Raw genomic sequence first — 16403 nt, 5'->3', positions numbered from 1 at the left:
AAAGAAAAGAAAAGAAAAGAAAAGAAAAGAAAAGAAAAGAAAAGAAAAGAAAAGAAAAGAAAAGAAAAGAAAAGAAAAGAAAAGAAAAGAAAAGAAAAGAAAAGAAAAGAAAAGAAAAGAAAAGAAAAGAAAATTGAAATGACCATTGGAACCAGAGAAATTCAGACTAAATATTAGTAGGTACCTGGTCATCCATTGTCTCTCTTGGGTCTTCTGTAGAAAACTCAGGATGAAAAGTAAAGACATTTACTTTTTTTACCCTACTCTATTGTCCAGTCAATAGAGTAGGGCAGTCCTACTTCCTGTGCTGTAGATGCAGAAGGCAAAAAGAATTGCATTGTGCCTTATACTACCCAAGTACATGTAACCCAGAACAAGTCTTACAAGGAGCAGCTGAGGGAGCTGGGATTGTTCAGCCTGGAGAAAAGGATCAGGGGTGACCTTTTTGCTCTCTACAGCTACCTCAAAGGAGGCTGTAGCGAGGTGGGGGTTGGTCTGTTCTCCCACGTGCCCAGTGACCGGATGAGGGGGAATGTGCTAAAGTCGTGCCAGGGGAGGTTTAGGTTGGATATTAGGAAAAACTTCTTTTCTGAGAGGGTTGTTAGGCATTGGAATGGGCTGCCCAGGGAAGTGGTGGAGTCACCATCCCTGGAGGTCTTTAAAAGATGTTTAGATGTACTGCTTAGTGATATGTTTTAGTAGAGGACTGCTTAGTGTTAGGTCAGAGGTTGGACTAGGTGATCTTGGAGGTCTCTTCCATCCTAGATGATTCTGTGATTCTGTGATCGTCTAGTCAAACCTTCTTCTAGGGACAGGGACAATTTCCATTAGATTAGGTTGCCCAAAGTCACCTGCCAACTGGCCTTGAACTAGGGCTCACCTATCTGTGTTAGAGTTTAAGCAACGGTTTGTTGGGAGGATTTGGTGTTCTGCATCGGTTGTCAGGTCTGTGGCTGGGGTATGGACAAGCTTCGTGGTTTATGGTTTTCTTTAGGTCTGCCAAGAAGTCGTCTAGGGTTAAATAAAGTGTTTTAATGCTAGTGTTAAGGGAAGGGATTAGGATGAGCAAGAGAGTAAAGGTAAGGAAAGGGGCTATGGGCTGAGTTCTGCTTGAAGGGATACTCTGAGGTCAGGTATTACTGCAGGGGATTTCTGTCAAGGTGTTGGAGCAACATTCAGGTTTTGGGATTAGGGTTACTGGTCAAAACAGGGTAAGGGTTTTACATGACTGTTTTAAGCCAGTTTTAAAGCACCATCAATATTGCATGAAACCTCTTACCTCTACAAAATCGTTAATTTCTGCTTCCCAAGCTCCTCTTCCCTCCCCTAAATCTCACTTCCCTCTTGGCCAGGCTTCTCCTGTCATCCTCATATTGGTTTTCTTATTGGGATCAGCTTTCTGTTGGCTTTCATAATCTCACAGTATCTGTCTCACTCTGTTGGCTACTCTGTTCCTGAGACAGAAGTGGTGTTGTAGTCGGTAGGGAAAAGGGCACAAAGTTCTGTAGGAGCATCCTGCACGTTCCCATCCACTCCACACCTCCACAAAAGCGTACATCTTATGAAGAAGCATTGGTTCCAGAATGACTCCTATGGATCCAGAGTAACATTTTGCAGGCCTTCGTGCAGGATTTACCTCCTCTCAGGCATCTTGGAGGCAGTAGCCACCCCTATGGAGAAAACTAAAAACACCTATGAGGTATGAGTTTAGTCAAAATTTGAGATCTCTGACATGACAACCAGAGGTGCTGCTCTGCAGAGTGAGTGGGCTGTGGTGCCTGGGGCATGGGGGCACTCTGCAGGGCCATGCTGGGCAGGCTGGGAGGCAGACCCAGCTCATGGGGTCACTGCCATTGCCCCAGGGCTGCAAGGAGTCACTCGCCAGGCTCCTTTGCTGGGGCTGCTGCGTGCCCTGGGGCTGCAGAGCTCTCCTCTGCCTGCTCACAGCAGATTGAGCACTTGAGCTCTGGTCAGCCCACCTCAGACAGGCTTTTGGTCCGTGGGCTCCATTCACTGCTGTCTCCTGGGCTCACGCTGGCCTGACAGAGGAGGCCAGAGAGTGATTTTTTGCAGGCCTGGGTTAATGGCAGTGATATTTCCTTGTTTCTCACGGCCTTCTCGCATGTCTTTCTCATAACCCTTCCCACTGCCCAGCACTGCCTCCCAGGTGGGAATAAGTCAACCTTCAGAAGGGCCTTTGGGCTTCCTTCATCATCCTGGTGCTTATTAGGATCTTCCTGACTCCCCACAGAGCTCAGAAGGAGCCTTCTTGTCCGGTGTGTGGTCCTGCACTGGTTCTGTCTGGGACAGAGTTACCTTTTCCTGTAGAAGCCCACCCAGTGCTGTGCTCTGCTTGAGTAGCTAGAACAGCACTGGTATCACGGTTCTGTTTTGTCTACTGCTGAGCAATGCTTTCACAGCATCAGGGATCCCTCTAGTCCCCCCTCCCCAAAGAGCCAGCAGGCTGTGGGTGTGCAAGAGACAGGGAAGGGATATCACTAGGGCAGCTGACCTAAACCAGCCACAGAGATATTCCATATCATATGATGTCACACTCAGCAATAGAAGGTGGAAAATGGAAGGAGAGGGGAAAGCTGAGCTCCCATTATGAAAATGTCTGTCCTCCTAAAAATCAGCTATATCTATTGAGGCCCTGTTTCAAGGAAGTTGTCAAGCATCACTGTCACAAATAGCTTTTGCTATTTTTTTTTTAATAGTTTCTTTGGTAGTTCACAGGAGATAGGAATACACTGCAGCTGAGACCTATGAATTTCTGCTTGTTTCTTTATTGTCTATAGCTACACAGAAAGCCTGGCTTTAGATACACATGAGACGATTAGGAAAAGCAAGGAGATAAATGAACAGGTAGGAGGCTAACAATGACATTAATTAAATCCACTCCACAACTTGAAGAACATATTTATCAAGAAAAATAACACCAAATTACTTTCCTAACTGTTTCTGAAATAAACTCAGAATGTAAAGGCACACTATTGTTTCTTAAGAAATATGTATTCAAACAATTTCCTCAGTGCATCCTTGAGCTCCTGGTTCCTCATGCTGTAAATGAGGGGGTTCACTGCTGGAGATAACATGGAGTACAGAAGTGACACCAGCAGATCCAGGGATGGGGAAGAGATTGAGTTGGGCTTCAGGTAGGCAAACATGATCGTGCTGACAAACAGGGAGACCACGGCCAGGTGAGAGAGGCACGTGGAAAAGGCTTTGTGCCTGCCCTGCTCAGAGGGCATCCTCAGCACAGCCCTGAAGATCTGCACATAGGACAGCGCAATGAAAACAAAGCAAGAAACACCTAAACAAAAGCTAAATGCAATAAACCCAACTTCCCTGAGGTAGTAGTCTGAGCAGGAGAGCTTGAGGATGTGGGGGATTTCACAGAAGAACTGGTCCACAGCATTGCCTTGGCAGAAGGGCAGGGAAAATGTTTTGGCCGTGTGCAGGACAGCATTGAGAAAGCCACTGCCCCAGGCAGCTGCTGCCATCTGGGCACAAGCTCTGCTGCCCAGGAGGCTCCCGTAGTGCAGGGGCTTGCAGATGGCAACGTAGCGGTCGTAGGCCAAGACGGTGAGAAGGGAATACTCTGCTCCAACCAAGAAGAAAAAAAAGAAGACCTGTGCAGCACATCCTTGATAAGAGATGGCCCTGGTGTCCCAGAGGGCAGCCAGGTAGGCCCCAAATACTGGTGCTCCCTGGCCGTGCTGCTGGGATTGGACTCTCTTCCTCTGCACCCTTGCACACGGGCACTGCCCCTGCAGAACTAGGCCAGGTCTCAGAGGAAGCACGTCAGACCAGGCAGTGCAGGCTCCTTCCTGAAGTTCACAGACAGACGGGCTCTTTGTGTATAGTCACTGAGCTAGACATGAAAATACATATTGAAGTTGAATTGGGATGACCAATATCATTTTAGTGGGTAACATTAACTGAACTAAAACTAAGGAAATCTGTTAATAAAATGCACACAAACACACAAACACAAAGGAACAGAATATGGGCTGTTCCAATAAGTGACATTATGACTCATCTGCAGAAGCAGACTGACCACTTATTCTCCTGAAACACATTAAGTCATCAATCTCCACAAGGCTTCCTTGAGCTCCTGGTTCCTCATACTGTAGATGAGAGGATTCAATACTGGAGGCACCACAGAGTATAGAAATGCTACCACCAAGTCCAGGGATGGGGAAGAGATTGATTTAGGCTTCAGGTAGGCAAACATGGCAGTGCTGACAAAGAGGGAGACCACGGCCAGGTGAGGGAGGCACGTGGAAAAGGCTTTGTGCCTGCCCTGCTCAAAGGGCATCCTCAGCACTGCCCTGAAGATCTGAACATAGGACAACACAATGAAAACAAAACAACCAAAGGCTGAAGAAAAACTAAACACAAGTGCCCCAACTTCCCTGAGGTAGTAGTCTGAGCAGGAAAGCTTGAGGATCTGGGGGATTTCACAGAAGAACTGGTCCAAAGTACTGCCGTGGCAGAGGGGCAGGGAAAATGTAGTGGCCGTGTGCAGGACAGCATTGAGAAATCCACTGCCCCAGGCAGCTGCTGCCATCTGGGCACAAGCTGTGCTGCCCAGCAGGCTCCCGTAGTGCAGGGGCTTGCAGATGGCAACGTAGCGGTCATAGGCCATGACAGTGAGGAGGCAATACTCAGCTACTACAAAGAAAGCAAAGAGAAAGAGTTGGGCAGCACATGCTTTATAGGAGATGGCCCTGGTGTCCCAGAGGGCATTGGCCATGGCTTTGGGCAGAGTGGTGGAGATGCAGCCCACATCGAGGAGGGCGAGGTTGAGGAGGAAGAAGTACATGGGGGTGTGCAGGCGGTGGTGGCAGGCTACGGCGCTGAGGATGAGGCCGTTGCCCAGAAGGGAAGCCAGGTAGATGCCCAGGAAGAGCGCGAAGTGTAGGAGCTGCAGCTCGCGCGTGTCTGCGAATGCCAGCAGCAGGAACTCAGTGACTGAGCTGCTGTTGGACATCTGTTATTTCTTTGAAGTGGTCCTGCACAAAGAGAAAGAATAGTAATAATGTACAGCAGACTTATCAGAGAAAAATTCAATTTTCTCATTTAAAACCATCAAAAAGATTTTCCACTTGCAGGCAGTTATTTTGAAGTTCCCTTTAATGACTTCCAGCTGATACTGAGTCTGTCTGGGAGAAGAGTGCTCTTCTGTGGGCAATGGAAGAATCAGTCCTGCACTACAGCTCAAGGCAGCAACATGGTAGGAACATGGTGTAGTCTCACATTCACTTCAGTTCATATCAGATTTCCCCAGTTTTGCTCAAAGTTCATCACAGAGCAGACACATGGAGATTTATGTATTTATTTGTTTATTTGTTATTTGATTTGTACTCTTTGTTCAGCTGCTCCACCACATCTGAGGAGTCCTTCTAATGCATAAATCCTGGGCATTCAGCTGCACTCCAAGTGAAACCTTGTAGATCTCCAGAGTCACAGATACTGCATTTTAGAGCAGAGTGCCCTTCAGAGAGGAGAGCCAGTCAATCCATCAGTTCTGGTCTCAGCTGCCCTGTGTTGGCCGGTCTTTGAGCTACAGTGCAATTCTGCTTCTATGTCCCTAGAGTCATAGAATCATAGAATATCCTGACTTGGAAGTGTTCCACAAGGATCATCAGATCCCACCCCTGAATTTGTACATGACCACCCAAAAATCAGTCTATATGGCTGAGTTGCCCAGATGTTTGACTTCTGACAGCCTCAGTGCTGTGACCACTTCCCTGTGGTGCCTGTTCCAGTGCCTACAGAACCTGGACACTGCTGAGTTTTTCTAAAACAGAAATCCTGTGCATTCGCCCTGCACTTGAAGGGAAACCTTGTGTCTGCTCAGAGAAAAAGAGACTGTCCCTACAGTGCAGAGTGTCCTTTAGTGAGGACAGACAATCTGTCCATCAGTGCTGGTCTCAGCCACCATGTGAGTGTTGCAGGAAAGTTTTACTCAGAGGTTGATCTGAAAAGAACCTGAATACTGCTGAGAGCAAAGGAATCCAGGCTCAAAGTGCCCATCTCCACACCCCTCACCCTGTCCCTGTACTCCACGTCCCACAAGCACACCAAGGGCTCACCCCATGGACATGTGAAACCCCCATCCCCAGCCAGCCTGGGAACAAGACCAGCAGCAGCATGGCCAGCTGGAGAAGCCAGGAGGAATGCCAGAGTGCTGCTGCCAGGGGAGGCAAGGCCAGGGAGGGACAGACGGACACTCAGCAGACCCTCCTGTGCTGCAGCTCTGCCTGCAGAGGACACAACTCCTGCTCTTTGCAAATGATCTGTGCTCACTTCAAGCCAGCAGAGACCTCCGAAAGACAGGGATGTCTCCCAGCACTGGGCATCGGGTGGCTTACAGCTCGTAAAAATCAGCTAGGATAAAACCTGAGAGTGCCACATTATGATGATGCTGGTGCAGTCCATGAGATGATGTTTGGGAAGGTACTTTACAAATTTGATCACCGAGTTACTGGTTTCTCAATGCAATGCTCCAGCAGTCTCAGTCTCCTGTACAATCTTGAAAATGAAACCTGCCTCCTGTCCACTGCAGGAGTCTGCAAGCACAGACTGCAGAAAAAGTCTTCCCCTTCACATATGCCAAGCTTCGATCTTCCTCCTGAATTGCCCCTCAAAATGCCATTATCTAAAGCACTGCAGAAACAGAGAGACCCACCCTACCAGATGCTATCAGCCATCGGATGTGCCAGCTGTAGAAGACCCCTCTGGCAACCCCACCTGCATGGCCCTGCTGCCAGAGCCTCACGGTGTCAGGAGCCTGCAGATGTGTCCTGCCACACGCTGCCCTCTGTTGTTGTGCTCCTCAGTGCCTCCAAGCCCTCTCTCCTTCTCTCCTGTCTGTGTGCCAGCTGCGGTCAGAGCCCCCAGCCCTGCTGCGCTGTGCAGAGGAGCTGCTCCTGGGCACAGCTCTCTCTCTGCAGCACTGCCTCTTGCCAGGAGCTGCCCTTGTGCCCAGGAGCCCGGCCCAGCTCAGCAGCACAGCACCCGACCATGGCATCGCTTGCTCTGTGCCCTTGGGCTCCCTCGAGGTGTCCCCAAGGCCTCAGGGCTGACAGCTCCCCAAGGCAGCAGGGTCTCTGCTGGGGTGTAGTGGTTGAAGAAGACTGAAGGCATCACTGACTGCTTCTCTTCTGTAGATGTCAGAGACTGATTTTTAAGTGTGATTTGTGCTGTTGGACTGTGGTTGTCAAACATGAGTACAAATGTTTCCCTCCCTTAACCCCTATTCTGTTCCCAGTGTATTGCAGGACACATCAGCCATGACAGGCAGGGATCATTTCACCCCTCCGAACATGTTCTAACAAAAGAGGGGGGACCAGAATGCTGTAAAAGGTTTCCATGAAGGAAATAGGGCACTAAGACACCATTCATTGAGTTTCCCTAGCTGTCCATCTGGGAGATCCTCTACCCATACACAAATATCTTCTTCCCCTGTTAATTGTCCAGCACGGTGACTGGGATGTGGAACACCCTCATCACTATGCTGGTGCCTGACACCAAACACCTGCAGATGTGTGGAGGAATGTTTAAGTGAAGTAGGTCATGTGAATGTTGAGCAACTAGGAGGTCGCGAGCTAACAAAGTATCGAACGCAGCTCATATGAGTCTGAGAAAGTGCGTAAATGAGTCTGAGAAAGTATGTAAAATCTGGGAGGTTTCAGGGAGGTTTCAGGTACAAGGACATGATATCTGTTGGTGGTCTGGGAAAGTACTAACTGTGTTATTTCAGTTGATGGGAGTGAGAAACTAGCTGATAAAATAGAGAAATGCACTAACCAATCATGAGCTTAGCTTTTGCAATATGTATGAGCTAATTATATTGAATTAGATAAAAGACGACTGAGCTATCCAATAAATCGAAGTTCACTGATAACTCATATTGAGCGTCTGTGTCTTCCTTCCGTCGACAACAAATGTCCTCGCAACACAGATGCTCGTCGCCTTCTTCCTGGGGGAGGTTTGTCCTCCTTGCACAGCTCCAGCACCCTGCGCCAGATGCTGGCCAGCTTCCTGGCTGGGGACAGCACCCCCTTTGCTCACAGAGGTGGCAGCACTCTCAGCTGCACCTTCTGCATGACCGCAGTGCTTCCTGCTGGGGGCCATGCCCTACGGTCAGCCCTGGGCTGTATGCCATCCCTGTTCTCTGCAAGGCTCAAGAAGTGGAAGGCCTGACTCCAGAAGACAGCTGTACCCGAACCAGGGGAATTTCTCTCATGTACAGGAATTCTTTCTCCTCCTCCCAGCTCTAGCATTGTGGCCCCTGTGTCGTAGACACCTCTTGAGTGGTTTTGCCCCATTGCTGGAGCTGTCCTGCAGCGCCACGGTGATATTCATGGTCTTTGATTTCATAATCTACATTTTGGATCCAATCTACCTCTTCCCTCGCATACAGTTTTCATGTGCGTGCATCCTGTGTTGGTAGGCTCAAGCCCTTATCCACTTGCTCTTCTGTCCTCATGAGTGTCACTGTTTCCTATGACACCATGATATCTCCATGTGAAGTGCAGAACAGTGCATAACATAAGCTACTAATACAATCAGCAAGTCAAAAATAAATAAATAAATAATAAATCAGTATCTTATTTCCTTCAAGCATTTGGTACGGCATCTTATTTATTTATTTATTGTTTGTTTGTTTGTTTGTTTGTGACTGTACAGCAATCATAACATTAGTCCACACAGGAACAGGACATACTCTTAGGCATGAATAAAATTTCTCTTTTATTGAGAAGAACTTTTGGTCTTCCTCCTCAGAGATTTTAACCAAGCCCTTTCCCAAACCATCATCATCCTCCCTGTCCGTCCTCAGGTTGCTTAGAGGTGGTGTGGGAAGGGCAAGAGAGGTGCTGGTGGAGATGCAGATGTCACCATAAGACCTCTCTCAAAGACCTTGGAAAAGCCAGATACAGGAGAGACGTTGCTCAGGATTTGGAAAAGGCAGAGGTAAAAGGCATCTTCTACAAGAAGGGTAAACAGAAAGCTGATTAAGCATAACTAAGGATTAAAATGCCATCCTTAAATCTAGCCTTCAAATCAAATCTAAATTAAAAGCCTCAAAACTTGTCGTTATCCTAAACCTTGAGCAGGATCCTTGAGCAGAACACCAATCCATCCCTCGATGTCCTTGCCATTCCCTTAACCCTGGAGGGTGACCTCTACTTCCTAAACATTAACCTGATCATCTAACCCTCAAAGCCCTCCACCATGCACACAGCACATCTCAGCTTCAACCCCACTCCTATCCCTATCTTCAGCTTCTTGTCCCCTTGGGGCAGGGCAGGGACTGTGAGGTCCTGCAGCAGTCCCATGGCATTGGAAGAGACATGTGAGGTGACAGGTATGTGATCAGATCCGAGGCCACAAGGAGGAGCTGGCTGGGAATGCTGGAATGGGATCAGGCGTGCCTCAGGATGTGCTGGGCCTGCAGGAGGCACATGGCTGTGAAGGAGTTCTCATTTCTACCCTTTTTAAAAATGGGAGTGATGTTTTCCTTTTTCCAGCCAGCAGGGAGTTCACCTGACTGCCAGAACTCTTCAAATATGATGGAGAGAGGCTTGACAACTACATCAGGCAGTTCCCTCAGGACCCTGGGTTGCATGTCATCAGGCGCCATAGACTTGCATGTGTTTAGTTCCTTCAGGTGGACTCAAACCTGCTCTTCACTTACAGCGGGTGGGACTTGGCCCCTCAGCCTCCATCCATGGGTTCAGAGAAATGAAAGACTTGGGAAGCCTGACTGGCAGGGAAGACTGAGGCAAAGATGCTGCTGAGTACCTCAGCCTTCTCCATGTCTGTCATTACCAGTACACCCTTCTCATACATCAGATGGGGTACAGTCTCCTTGGCCTTTCATATCTGAGCAATGTATCTATAGAATCTATTCCTGTTATTCTTTGCATCCCTTGCCAAGCTCAGTTCCATTCATGCATTGCTTTCCTTTTCCCATACCTCCACATCTGAAACTGAAACATGCATGAAGGCTTGGGAAAAGTAACCCTGGATCCACAGAAGCCATTTGGGAAAAAAAAAAAAACATGTAGGTCGGAAGCATGATTTTGTGTAGGTGCAGAGCTGATGGGCACATTGTGCAGGATGCGCCTAAAGACCTTTGTGCCCTTTTCCCTCCTGAGTACAACGCTGCTTCATTCTCAGGAATGGAGGAGCCAACAGAGGTGAGACAGATACACTGAGATGTTAAATGTCATCAGAAAGCTGATCCCAACAAGATATGGGGAGGTCAGGAGCAGCCTGGACAAGAGACATGTGAGATTTTGGGGTGGAAGTAGGAGCATGGCCAGAAGAAATTAATGATTTCATAGAGGTAAGAGCATTCATGCAATGCCGGTAGTGCAGTAACACTGACTTAAAAAAGTCACATATGGTCCTTACCTTACTCGAGCCACTAATTTTAACGCTTAAACCTAAATGCTACTGCAACACTCTGAAAGGAATCAATTTTCTCTCTTGATAATCGTAATCCCTTCCCTTGACACTAACATTAAAATGCTTTATTTAACTCTAAACTCCTTGGCAGAGGTAAAACACCCGTAAACCACAGAGCTTGTCCATACCTCAACCACAGACGTGACAGCACAAGCAGAACACCAAACAATCCCACTAAAACTTTGCATAATCTCTAACACAGAAAGTAAAAAGAGAAACCAAGGGGGCTAGAGAAAGCTCAGCTCTGCCTCAGGATCTCGTGCCCCAGCAGCAGGAATGTGACTGTGGCAGTGACTGTGAGGTCACTTCTGTCTCTGCACTTGATAGGGCAGCAGGAAGAACGTGTCACAGAAAGGGACTGTGAGGTCACTTGTGTCTGGAGGTGGCAGGTCACCCTTGCCTTCTTCCTGGGATCTGCACTTTTGGGCTGACATCTGGCAGTGGCCCTGCTAGGCCAGCAGAAGGCACCTGCTTGGCATGCTGACTGGGGGATCCCCTCTGCCTCCAGAGCCAGGAGGACCCAGACAGAAAGAAGTGAGAGGTTGGACTCAATGATCTAGAGGTCTCTTCCAACCTAGAAATTGTCCGTGTGTGTGTGTGTGTGTGTGTGTCTCTGTGTGAAGGCCCCCATATGGGTTGTGCTGTCCCTTCTGCTTGAGTCCATGACTGGGCAGCAGCAGGCACAAGGCTTGGCTGTGTCTAGCCAAGAAGCTGCAAGGCCAGCAGCAGGCCCCTGGCTTGGAAGCTGCTGCTGAGGTGACTTGTGTCTGGCTGGCTGAGAGGCCACAAGGAGCCTGCTGGGTTGGGATGCCTACTTCAGGAGTGGTTTCCACTCTCATGGAGCTTTCTGTGGTAGTAGGAAAGAACAGGAGAGAAAAAACTGCCACAAAGTGTGCAATGGAAGGATGGCACTGGCTATGAGGAGGAAGAAATGTCCAGGGGAACAACTGGTCTTGCTGCTAGAAACAGAGGCAAAGAAGGCATTAAGTGTCTCAGCCTTTACCTAATCCCTTGTCACTGGGTTTTCCCCTCAAAATCCAATAAAGCATTATGATTCTCCCTAATCCTCCTTCATTTAAACTAATTATATATTTTTATTTATATATATATATTTTAATTTTCTTTGACAGTAATAGATGGATTGAGCTCCAGCTGGGCTTTGGTCCTTCTAATTTTCACCTGCACAGCCCCATAACATTCAGGACACAGCTCCAGAGAAACTGACAGCAAGCATGAGAAGGAAGCACAGGAGCGGTTGAACCTGGCAGCCTTCCATCACCTACTCTCCCATGATTCTATGCTGCAATTCCATTCAGCTGGTTACTCCTGAATTATCCAAATATCCCTGCAACTCTTGCTGCTGCTGCTGCCTGGTCAGAGATAACACAAGCACAGGAAGGTTGAACTGTCAACCTGCTGACATTAACAGCTGATAGAATGGAGCATCACTGTGGGTGAACCTTGAGAATCTGCAGGATTTTGACTTCAGAAAACTTTTGACTTTAACATGGAGAAGAGCCCAGTCCTGTACCAGAGGGAGAGAAACCCTACACATCAGGGCAGACTGGGACCCTGCTGAGTGAGCAGTATCCAGCAGGAGGAGGGCTGGGGAACCACGAGGGATGTCATATGTGCTGTGGTGCCTGCTGAGCAGGAACCAGGGCAGCTTCCTACAGAGCTTCCCTATGAGGAACATGGCCACCAAGAAGATCTGAGTTCCCAGACTCAGCTCAGACTTGGTGTGACACCACACGGACAAGGGTCTGCAGCCAGCAGTGAATGATGTGGATGTATTGGAGTCTCTAGGAAAGCCATGTTTAGACAGGATAGAGGGCTGTGGAAAGGCTGAAACTCCCAACAGGACCCAGGTCTTTGTGTCCATGGCTATGGCTGTTGTCTCTGCCACTGAGGCCTATGAGGAGACGGCTGATCGTTAAAGCACCAGGGCCTCATTGCCTCCTCGCCCTCAACCATGAAGCAGGCAGGGGTCGTACCATTCTCCTGCACTTGGACATGCACATCCCCAACTCCTACTGCCCTAAAAGAGCCCTGAGCAACCTGTCAAGGGAAAGGATCTCCCTTCCTATGGGCCACGGAACAAGGCCTGACCCTTGTGCTTGGTGACACACATCCAGTTTTTCTACACATCACTATCACCTTCACATTGCCTTTGTCTCCTTGTCCTCACTGCCTCCAGGGTTCTGCTCTAATGAGCTCCAAGGGAGGCTGTGTCAGTGCTGGCCCTCAGGGGGACACTGCGGGAAACTTGCCTCTGACTTGGACTTCTGAAGAGATGTCTTCAGTTGTCTCGGAGTGCCTGAGGTTCGTGGGCTCAACAGCAAAGCCCCCAGAGGGGTGATTGCAGTGCCTTGGGCTGGTGCTGTGCTGCTGAGCTGGGCCGGGCTCGTGGGACAGAGAGAGCTCGTGGCAAGAGGGCCCTGGTACAGAGAGACAGCTGTGCCCAGGAGCAGCTCCTCTGCACAGCGCAGCAGAGACAGAGTGCTTAAAGGCAGGCAGAAGTGGCAGGATGCACAGAGATCACTGGGGGAGAACATTTCCCAGCCCTGAACCCGGTAAGTCTCTGGCTGGAGGGCAATGCAGCTTTTGGTCCTGGAGGAAGGAGAAGCTGGGGGTGCAGGAAGGACTTCCCACGGCTGTGGTGCAGAGCAGGGTCCCTGCACTCAGCCTGCCCGGGGAGCCCAGGGGCTTGGGCACGGGAAGGGCAAGGGAGAGGCTGCCTGCAAAGAGAAAGCACTTTCGGCACTCTCTGCCTGCCTCTTCCTGCTCTGATTTTGGGGCAGGCTCGATGTTAATGTGGTAGTTGGATTTGCACTGGTGACTGAGCTTCTTATTGCATTGAACTGAGACATAAACAGTTTAGTGACGAACCTGCGAATATCCCTTCTCTCTGCTTACAGACTGCACCAGGGCTTTTCTGAGCTGTTCTTTAGGACCTGCAGACAAGGGGATGTGGTTTTTCAGCACAACCTCTGTCTGCATCCATCCCCCAGCTGAGTGCTGTAAGCAGCCAGCAGCTGGGCAGCAGGGGATGGACAGAGCAGCCCTCCTGGAAGTGACTTCTGGCTGAGGTTTTTGCCCGTATCAATGGCATTTACCACTGCTGTGGAGCTGTGTGGCTGTGTGCTGTGTACAGGACATTCAGCAAGCACAAAGCAGGGCTACAACCAGGGAGACACACAAAGGTCACCTTGAAAGAAAGATAATACGAAGGCTCTAATGAGAAAAGAAATGAGTATTGTTCGGGGAAATTTCCCCTAACAGTCCGTATATTTCCTTTTTTTCAGTGTCCTTGATGAAGGGCAGGAAATGCCCAATGTCAGCTCTGTCAGCGAGTTCCTCCTGCTGGCATTCGCAGACACACGCGAGCTGCAGCTCCTGCTCTTCGTGCTCTTCCTGGGCATCTACCTGGCTGCCCTCCTGGGCAACGGCCTCATCCTCAGTGCCATAGCCTGCGACCACCGCCTCCACACCCCCATGTACTTCTTCCTCCTCAACCTCGCCCTCCTCGACATGGGCTGCATCTCCACCACTCTGCCCAAAGCCATGGCCAATGCCCTCTGGGACAACAGGGCCATCTCCTATCAAGGATGTGCTGCACAGGTATTTCTCTTTGTCTTGTTGATGTCATCAGAATATTTCCTTCTCACCATCATGGCCTATGACCGCTACATTGCCATCTGCAAGCCCCTGCACTACGGGAGCCTCGTGGGCAGCAGAGCTTGTGCCCAGATGGCAGCAGCTGCCTGGGGCAGTGGCTTTCTCAATGCTGTCCTGCACACGGCCACTACATTTTCCCTGCCCCTCTGCCACGGCAATGCTGTAGACCAGTTCTTCTGTGAAATCCCCCACATCCTCAAGCTCTTCTGTTCAGATGCCTACCTGAGGGAAGTTGGGGCACTTGTGTTTAGCTTTTCTTTGGGCTTTGGTTGCTTTGTTTTCATCATGTTATCCTACGTGCAGATCTTCAGAGCTGTGCTGAGGATGCCCTCTGAGCAGGGCCAGCACAAAGCCTTTGCCACTTGCCTGCCTCACCTGGCCATTGTCTCCATGTTTTCCAGCACTGCCATGTTTGCCTACCTGAAGCCCTCCTCCATTTCCTTCCCATCTTTGGACCTGGTGATGTCATTTCTGTATTCGGTGATTCCTCCAACATTGAACCCCCTCATCTACAGCATGAGGAATCAGGAACTAAGGAATGTAGTGAGGAAACTCTTTGGATACCTGCTACTTTATAAACAATAATAGTTCCATCATCCCATCATTACTATACTCTCATAATATCTCAGAAAATATTAGGACAAGCTTCTTTTTTTTTTTTTTTTGTATTTTTTTTTACTTCATTGTTTTCTGAAACTTGTGCTTTATATATATACATGTATAATGTTTTCCTTAGGCTCCTGCCTGCAAATATTTCATGCATTTTGACCAACTAGTTTCCTGTACCTTTAGAACAAGTTTTCCTGTGTAGGTACGGACAACAAAAAGTCATGAGAACTCCATTGGTCTCATCTGCTGTCTCTTCCCATCTCCTCTGGAGCTGGGGGGGCAGCCCCAGCACGCAGGAGGTGCTCAGGAACAAGAGCCCCGCTGCCAAATGGAGGAGCAGTCCCGGTGGCCCTCGGGCTGCACCTCACTGCCTGCTGGGCTCTGCTGAAGGGAATTTATCACATGACTCAAGGCTGGTGTGCAACTGAAGCGTTTATTGAGTATACATTCTTGCATTTATACCCTTAGCATCTTTGCATGTGCCAGGTATGCTACCAGGCAAGCTCACTCATTGGTGGCTATACTGGTGTTCACGCGACTACCACGCTCTTACTCTGCTCGTTGATTTGTTGCCATGCTGATCGCTTGTGCTGGTTGTTTTCTCAACTCCTCAATTGTTACTTCTTCTTTGACCTTGTGCAACTTGTCTTGTACCTTATCTTGCATTTTTCTACTAGCTACTTTATTTCTGTGTCTAGCAGATTCCACAGGCTTCCAAACTGAGCTCCCATAATTCCCCCTTTTTTGTTTCTGTGAGCCAAGACAATTGCACTGAGCATAAAAGCATTTTTTATAAGCATTGAAATAGGCATGGTACAACTAACAGAATCACAATTACCATAATCAGCACTACAAGCGCTCCTCTTATAAGTTTTCTCAACCATCCCCCTATTCCCAGGCTTTACAACCATGATTCCAGCCCCCACGTGCCAGTTTTTAACTTGTCTTTGAGCTCCTTGAGTTTGGATAATTGTTGGTGAATCGACTGAGAATTTTCACTTAAGTTCATACAACACATGCCTTCAAATTCGTCACACCCATGACTTTGTGCTAACAATAGGAAATCTATTGTGGCCCTGTTCTGCAGTGTTGCATGTCTAACAGAGTCAGTGTCAGTTAATAATGCACTCAATGCCACAGAGGTTGCATTGGTTTGCTTAGCAAGCCAGCATCCTAATTTGTTAAGCGTTGTTAGCGCTTGAGCAACAGCAACACCAGGTGCGAAAAACGAAGCAGTGATGACTTTATCAGCTTGCCAGAAATCTAGATTGTCTTTGCAATTCTCCTGATAATGCTGAACAAATTGTTTAGCGCGCCTATGGTGCTTTGTAATATTTAGTATCATTAATGTATTAGGTGTTAAATAAGGTTAACTGACCAAAGATACGTGGTCCCCCTTTGATATGTGATGGAATACCCTGCCATGCCCTGTCACCACAGACGAGAAACACGCCGGGTGGCAGTGCTAGCAGGACATTTGAGGATCTAGACACATTAGGAGAAGTGTAGTTGCACCACATTGATTCATTGCGGTATATTCCTAGTCCAGGTGTGACATTGATTGCTGTGAGGTTACTACCCATATAGTTAAACCTTATACAGGCTGGTACATTAACACAACCTAAAATGTT

The 16403-nt window shown here is 48.6% G+C and overlaps 2 protein-coding genes across 2 annotated transcripts; one reads left to right on the top strand and one right to left on the bottom strand.

The window, feature by feature from the left end:
• Positions 1 to 4081: 4081 nt before the first annotated feature.
• LOC311216584 (olfactory receptor 14C36-like) lies at positions 4082 to 4996 on the bottom strand (the record flags this gene model as incomplete). Its single annotated transcript, XM_084298117.1, has 1 exon — positions 4082 to 4996. The coding sequence occupies one exon, from the start codon at positions 4994 to 4996 to the stop codon at positions 4082 to 4084; it is 915 nt and encodes a 304-aa protein (XP_084154243.1).
• Positions 4997 to 13812: 8816 nt separating this feature from the next.
• Positions 13813 to 14748, top strand: LOC311216146 (olfactory receptor 14J1-like; the record flags this gene model as incomplete). The annotated part of the gene is made up of 1 exon (XM_084297691.1): positions 13813 to 14748. The coding sequence occupies one exon, from the start codon at positions 13813 to 13815 to the stop codon at positions 14746 to 14748; it is 936 nt and encodes a 311-aa protein (XP_084153817.1).
• Between the last annotated feature and the right edge of the window lie 1655 nt (positions 14749 to 16403).

Source organism: Netta rufina (genome assembly GCF_964035555.1).
Source record: "Netta rufina genome assembly, chromosome: 18".
Classification (NCBI taxonomy): domain Eukaryota; kingdom Metazoa; phylum Chordata; class Aves; order Anseriformes; family Anatidae; genus Netta; species Netta rufina.
The sequence above is the reverse complement of the archived record's forward strand: the minus strand, read 5'-3'. Positions and strand labels throughout refer to the sequence as shown.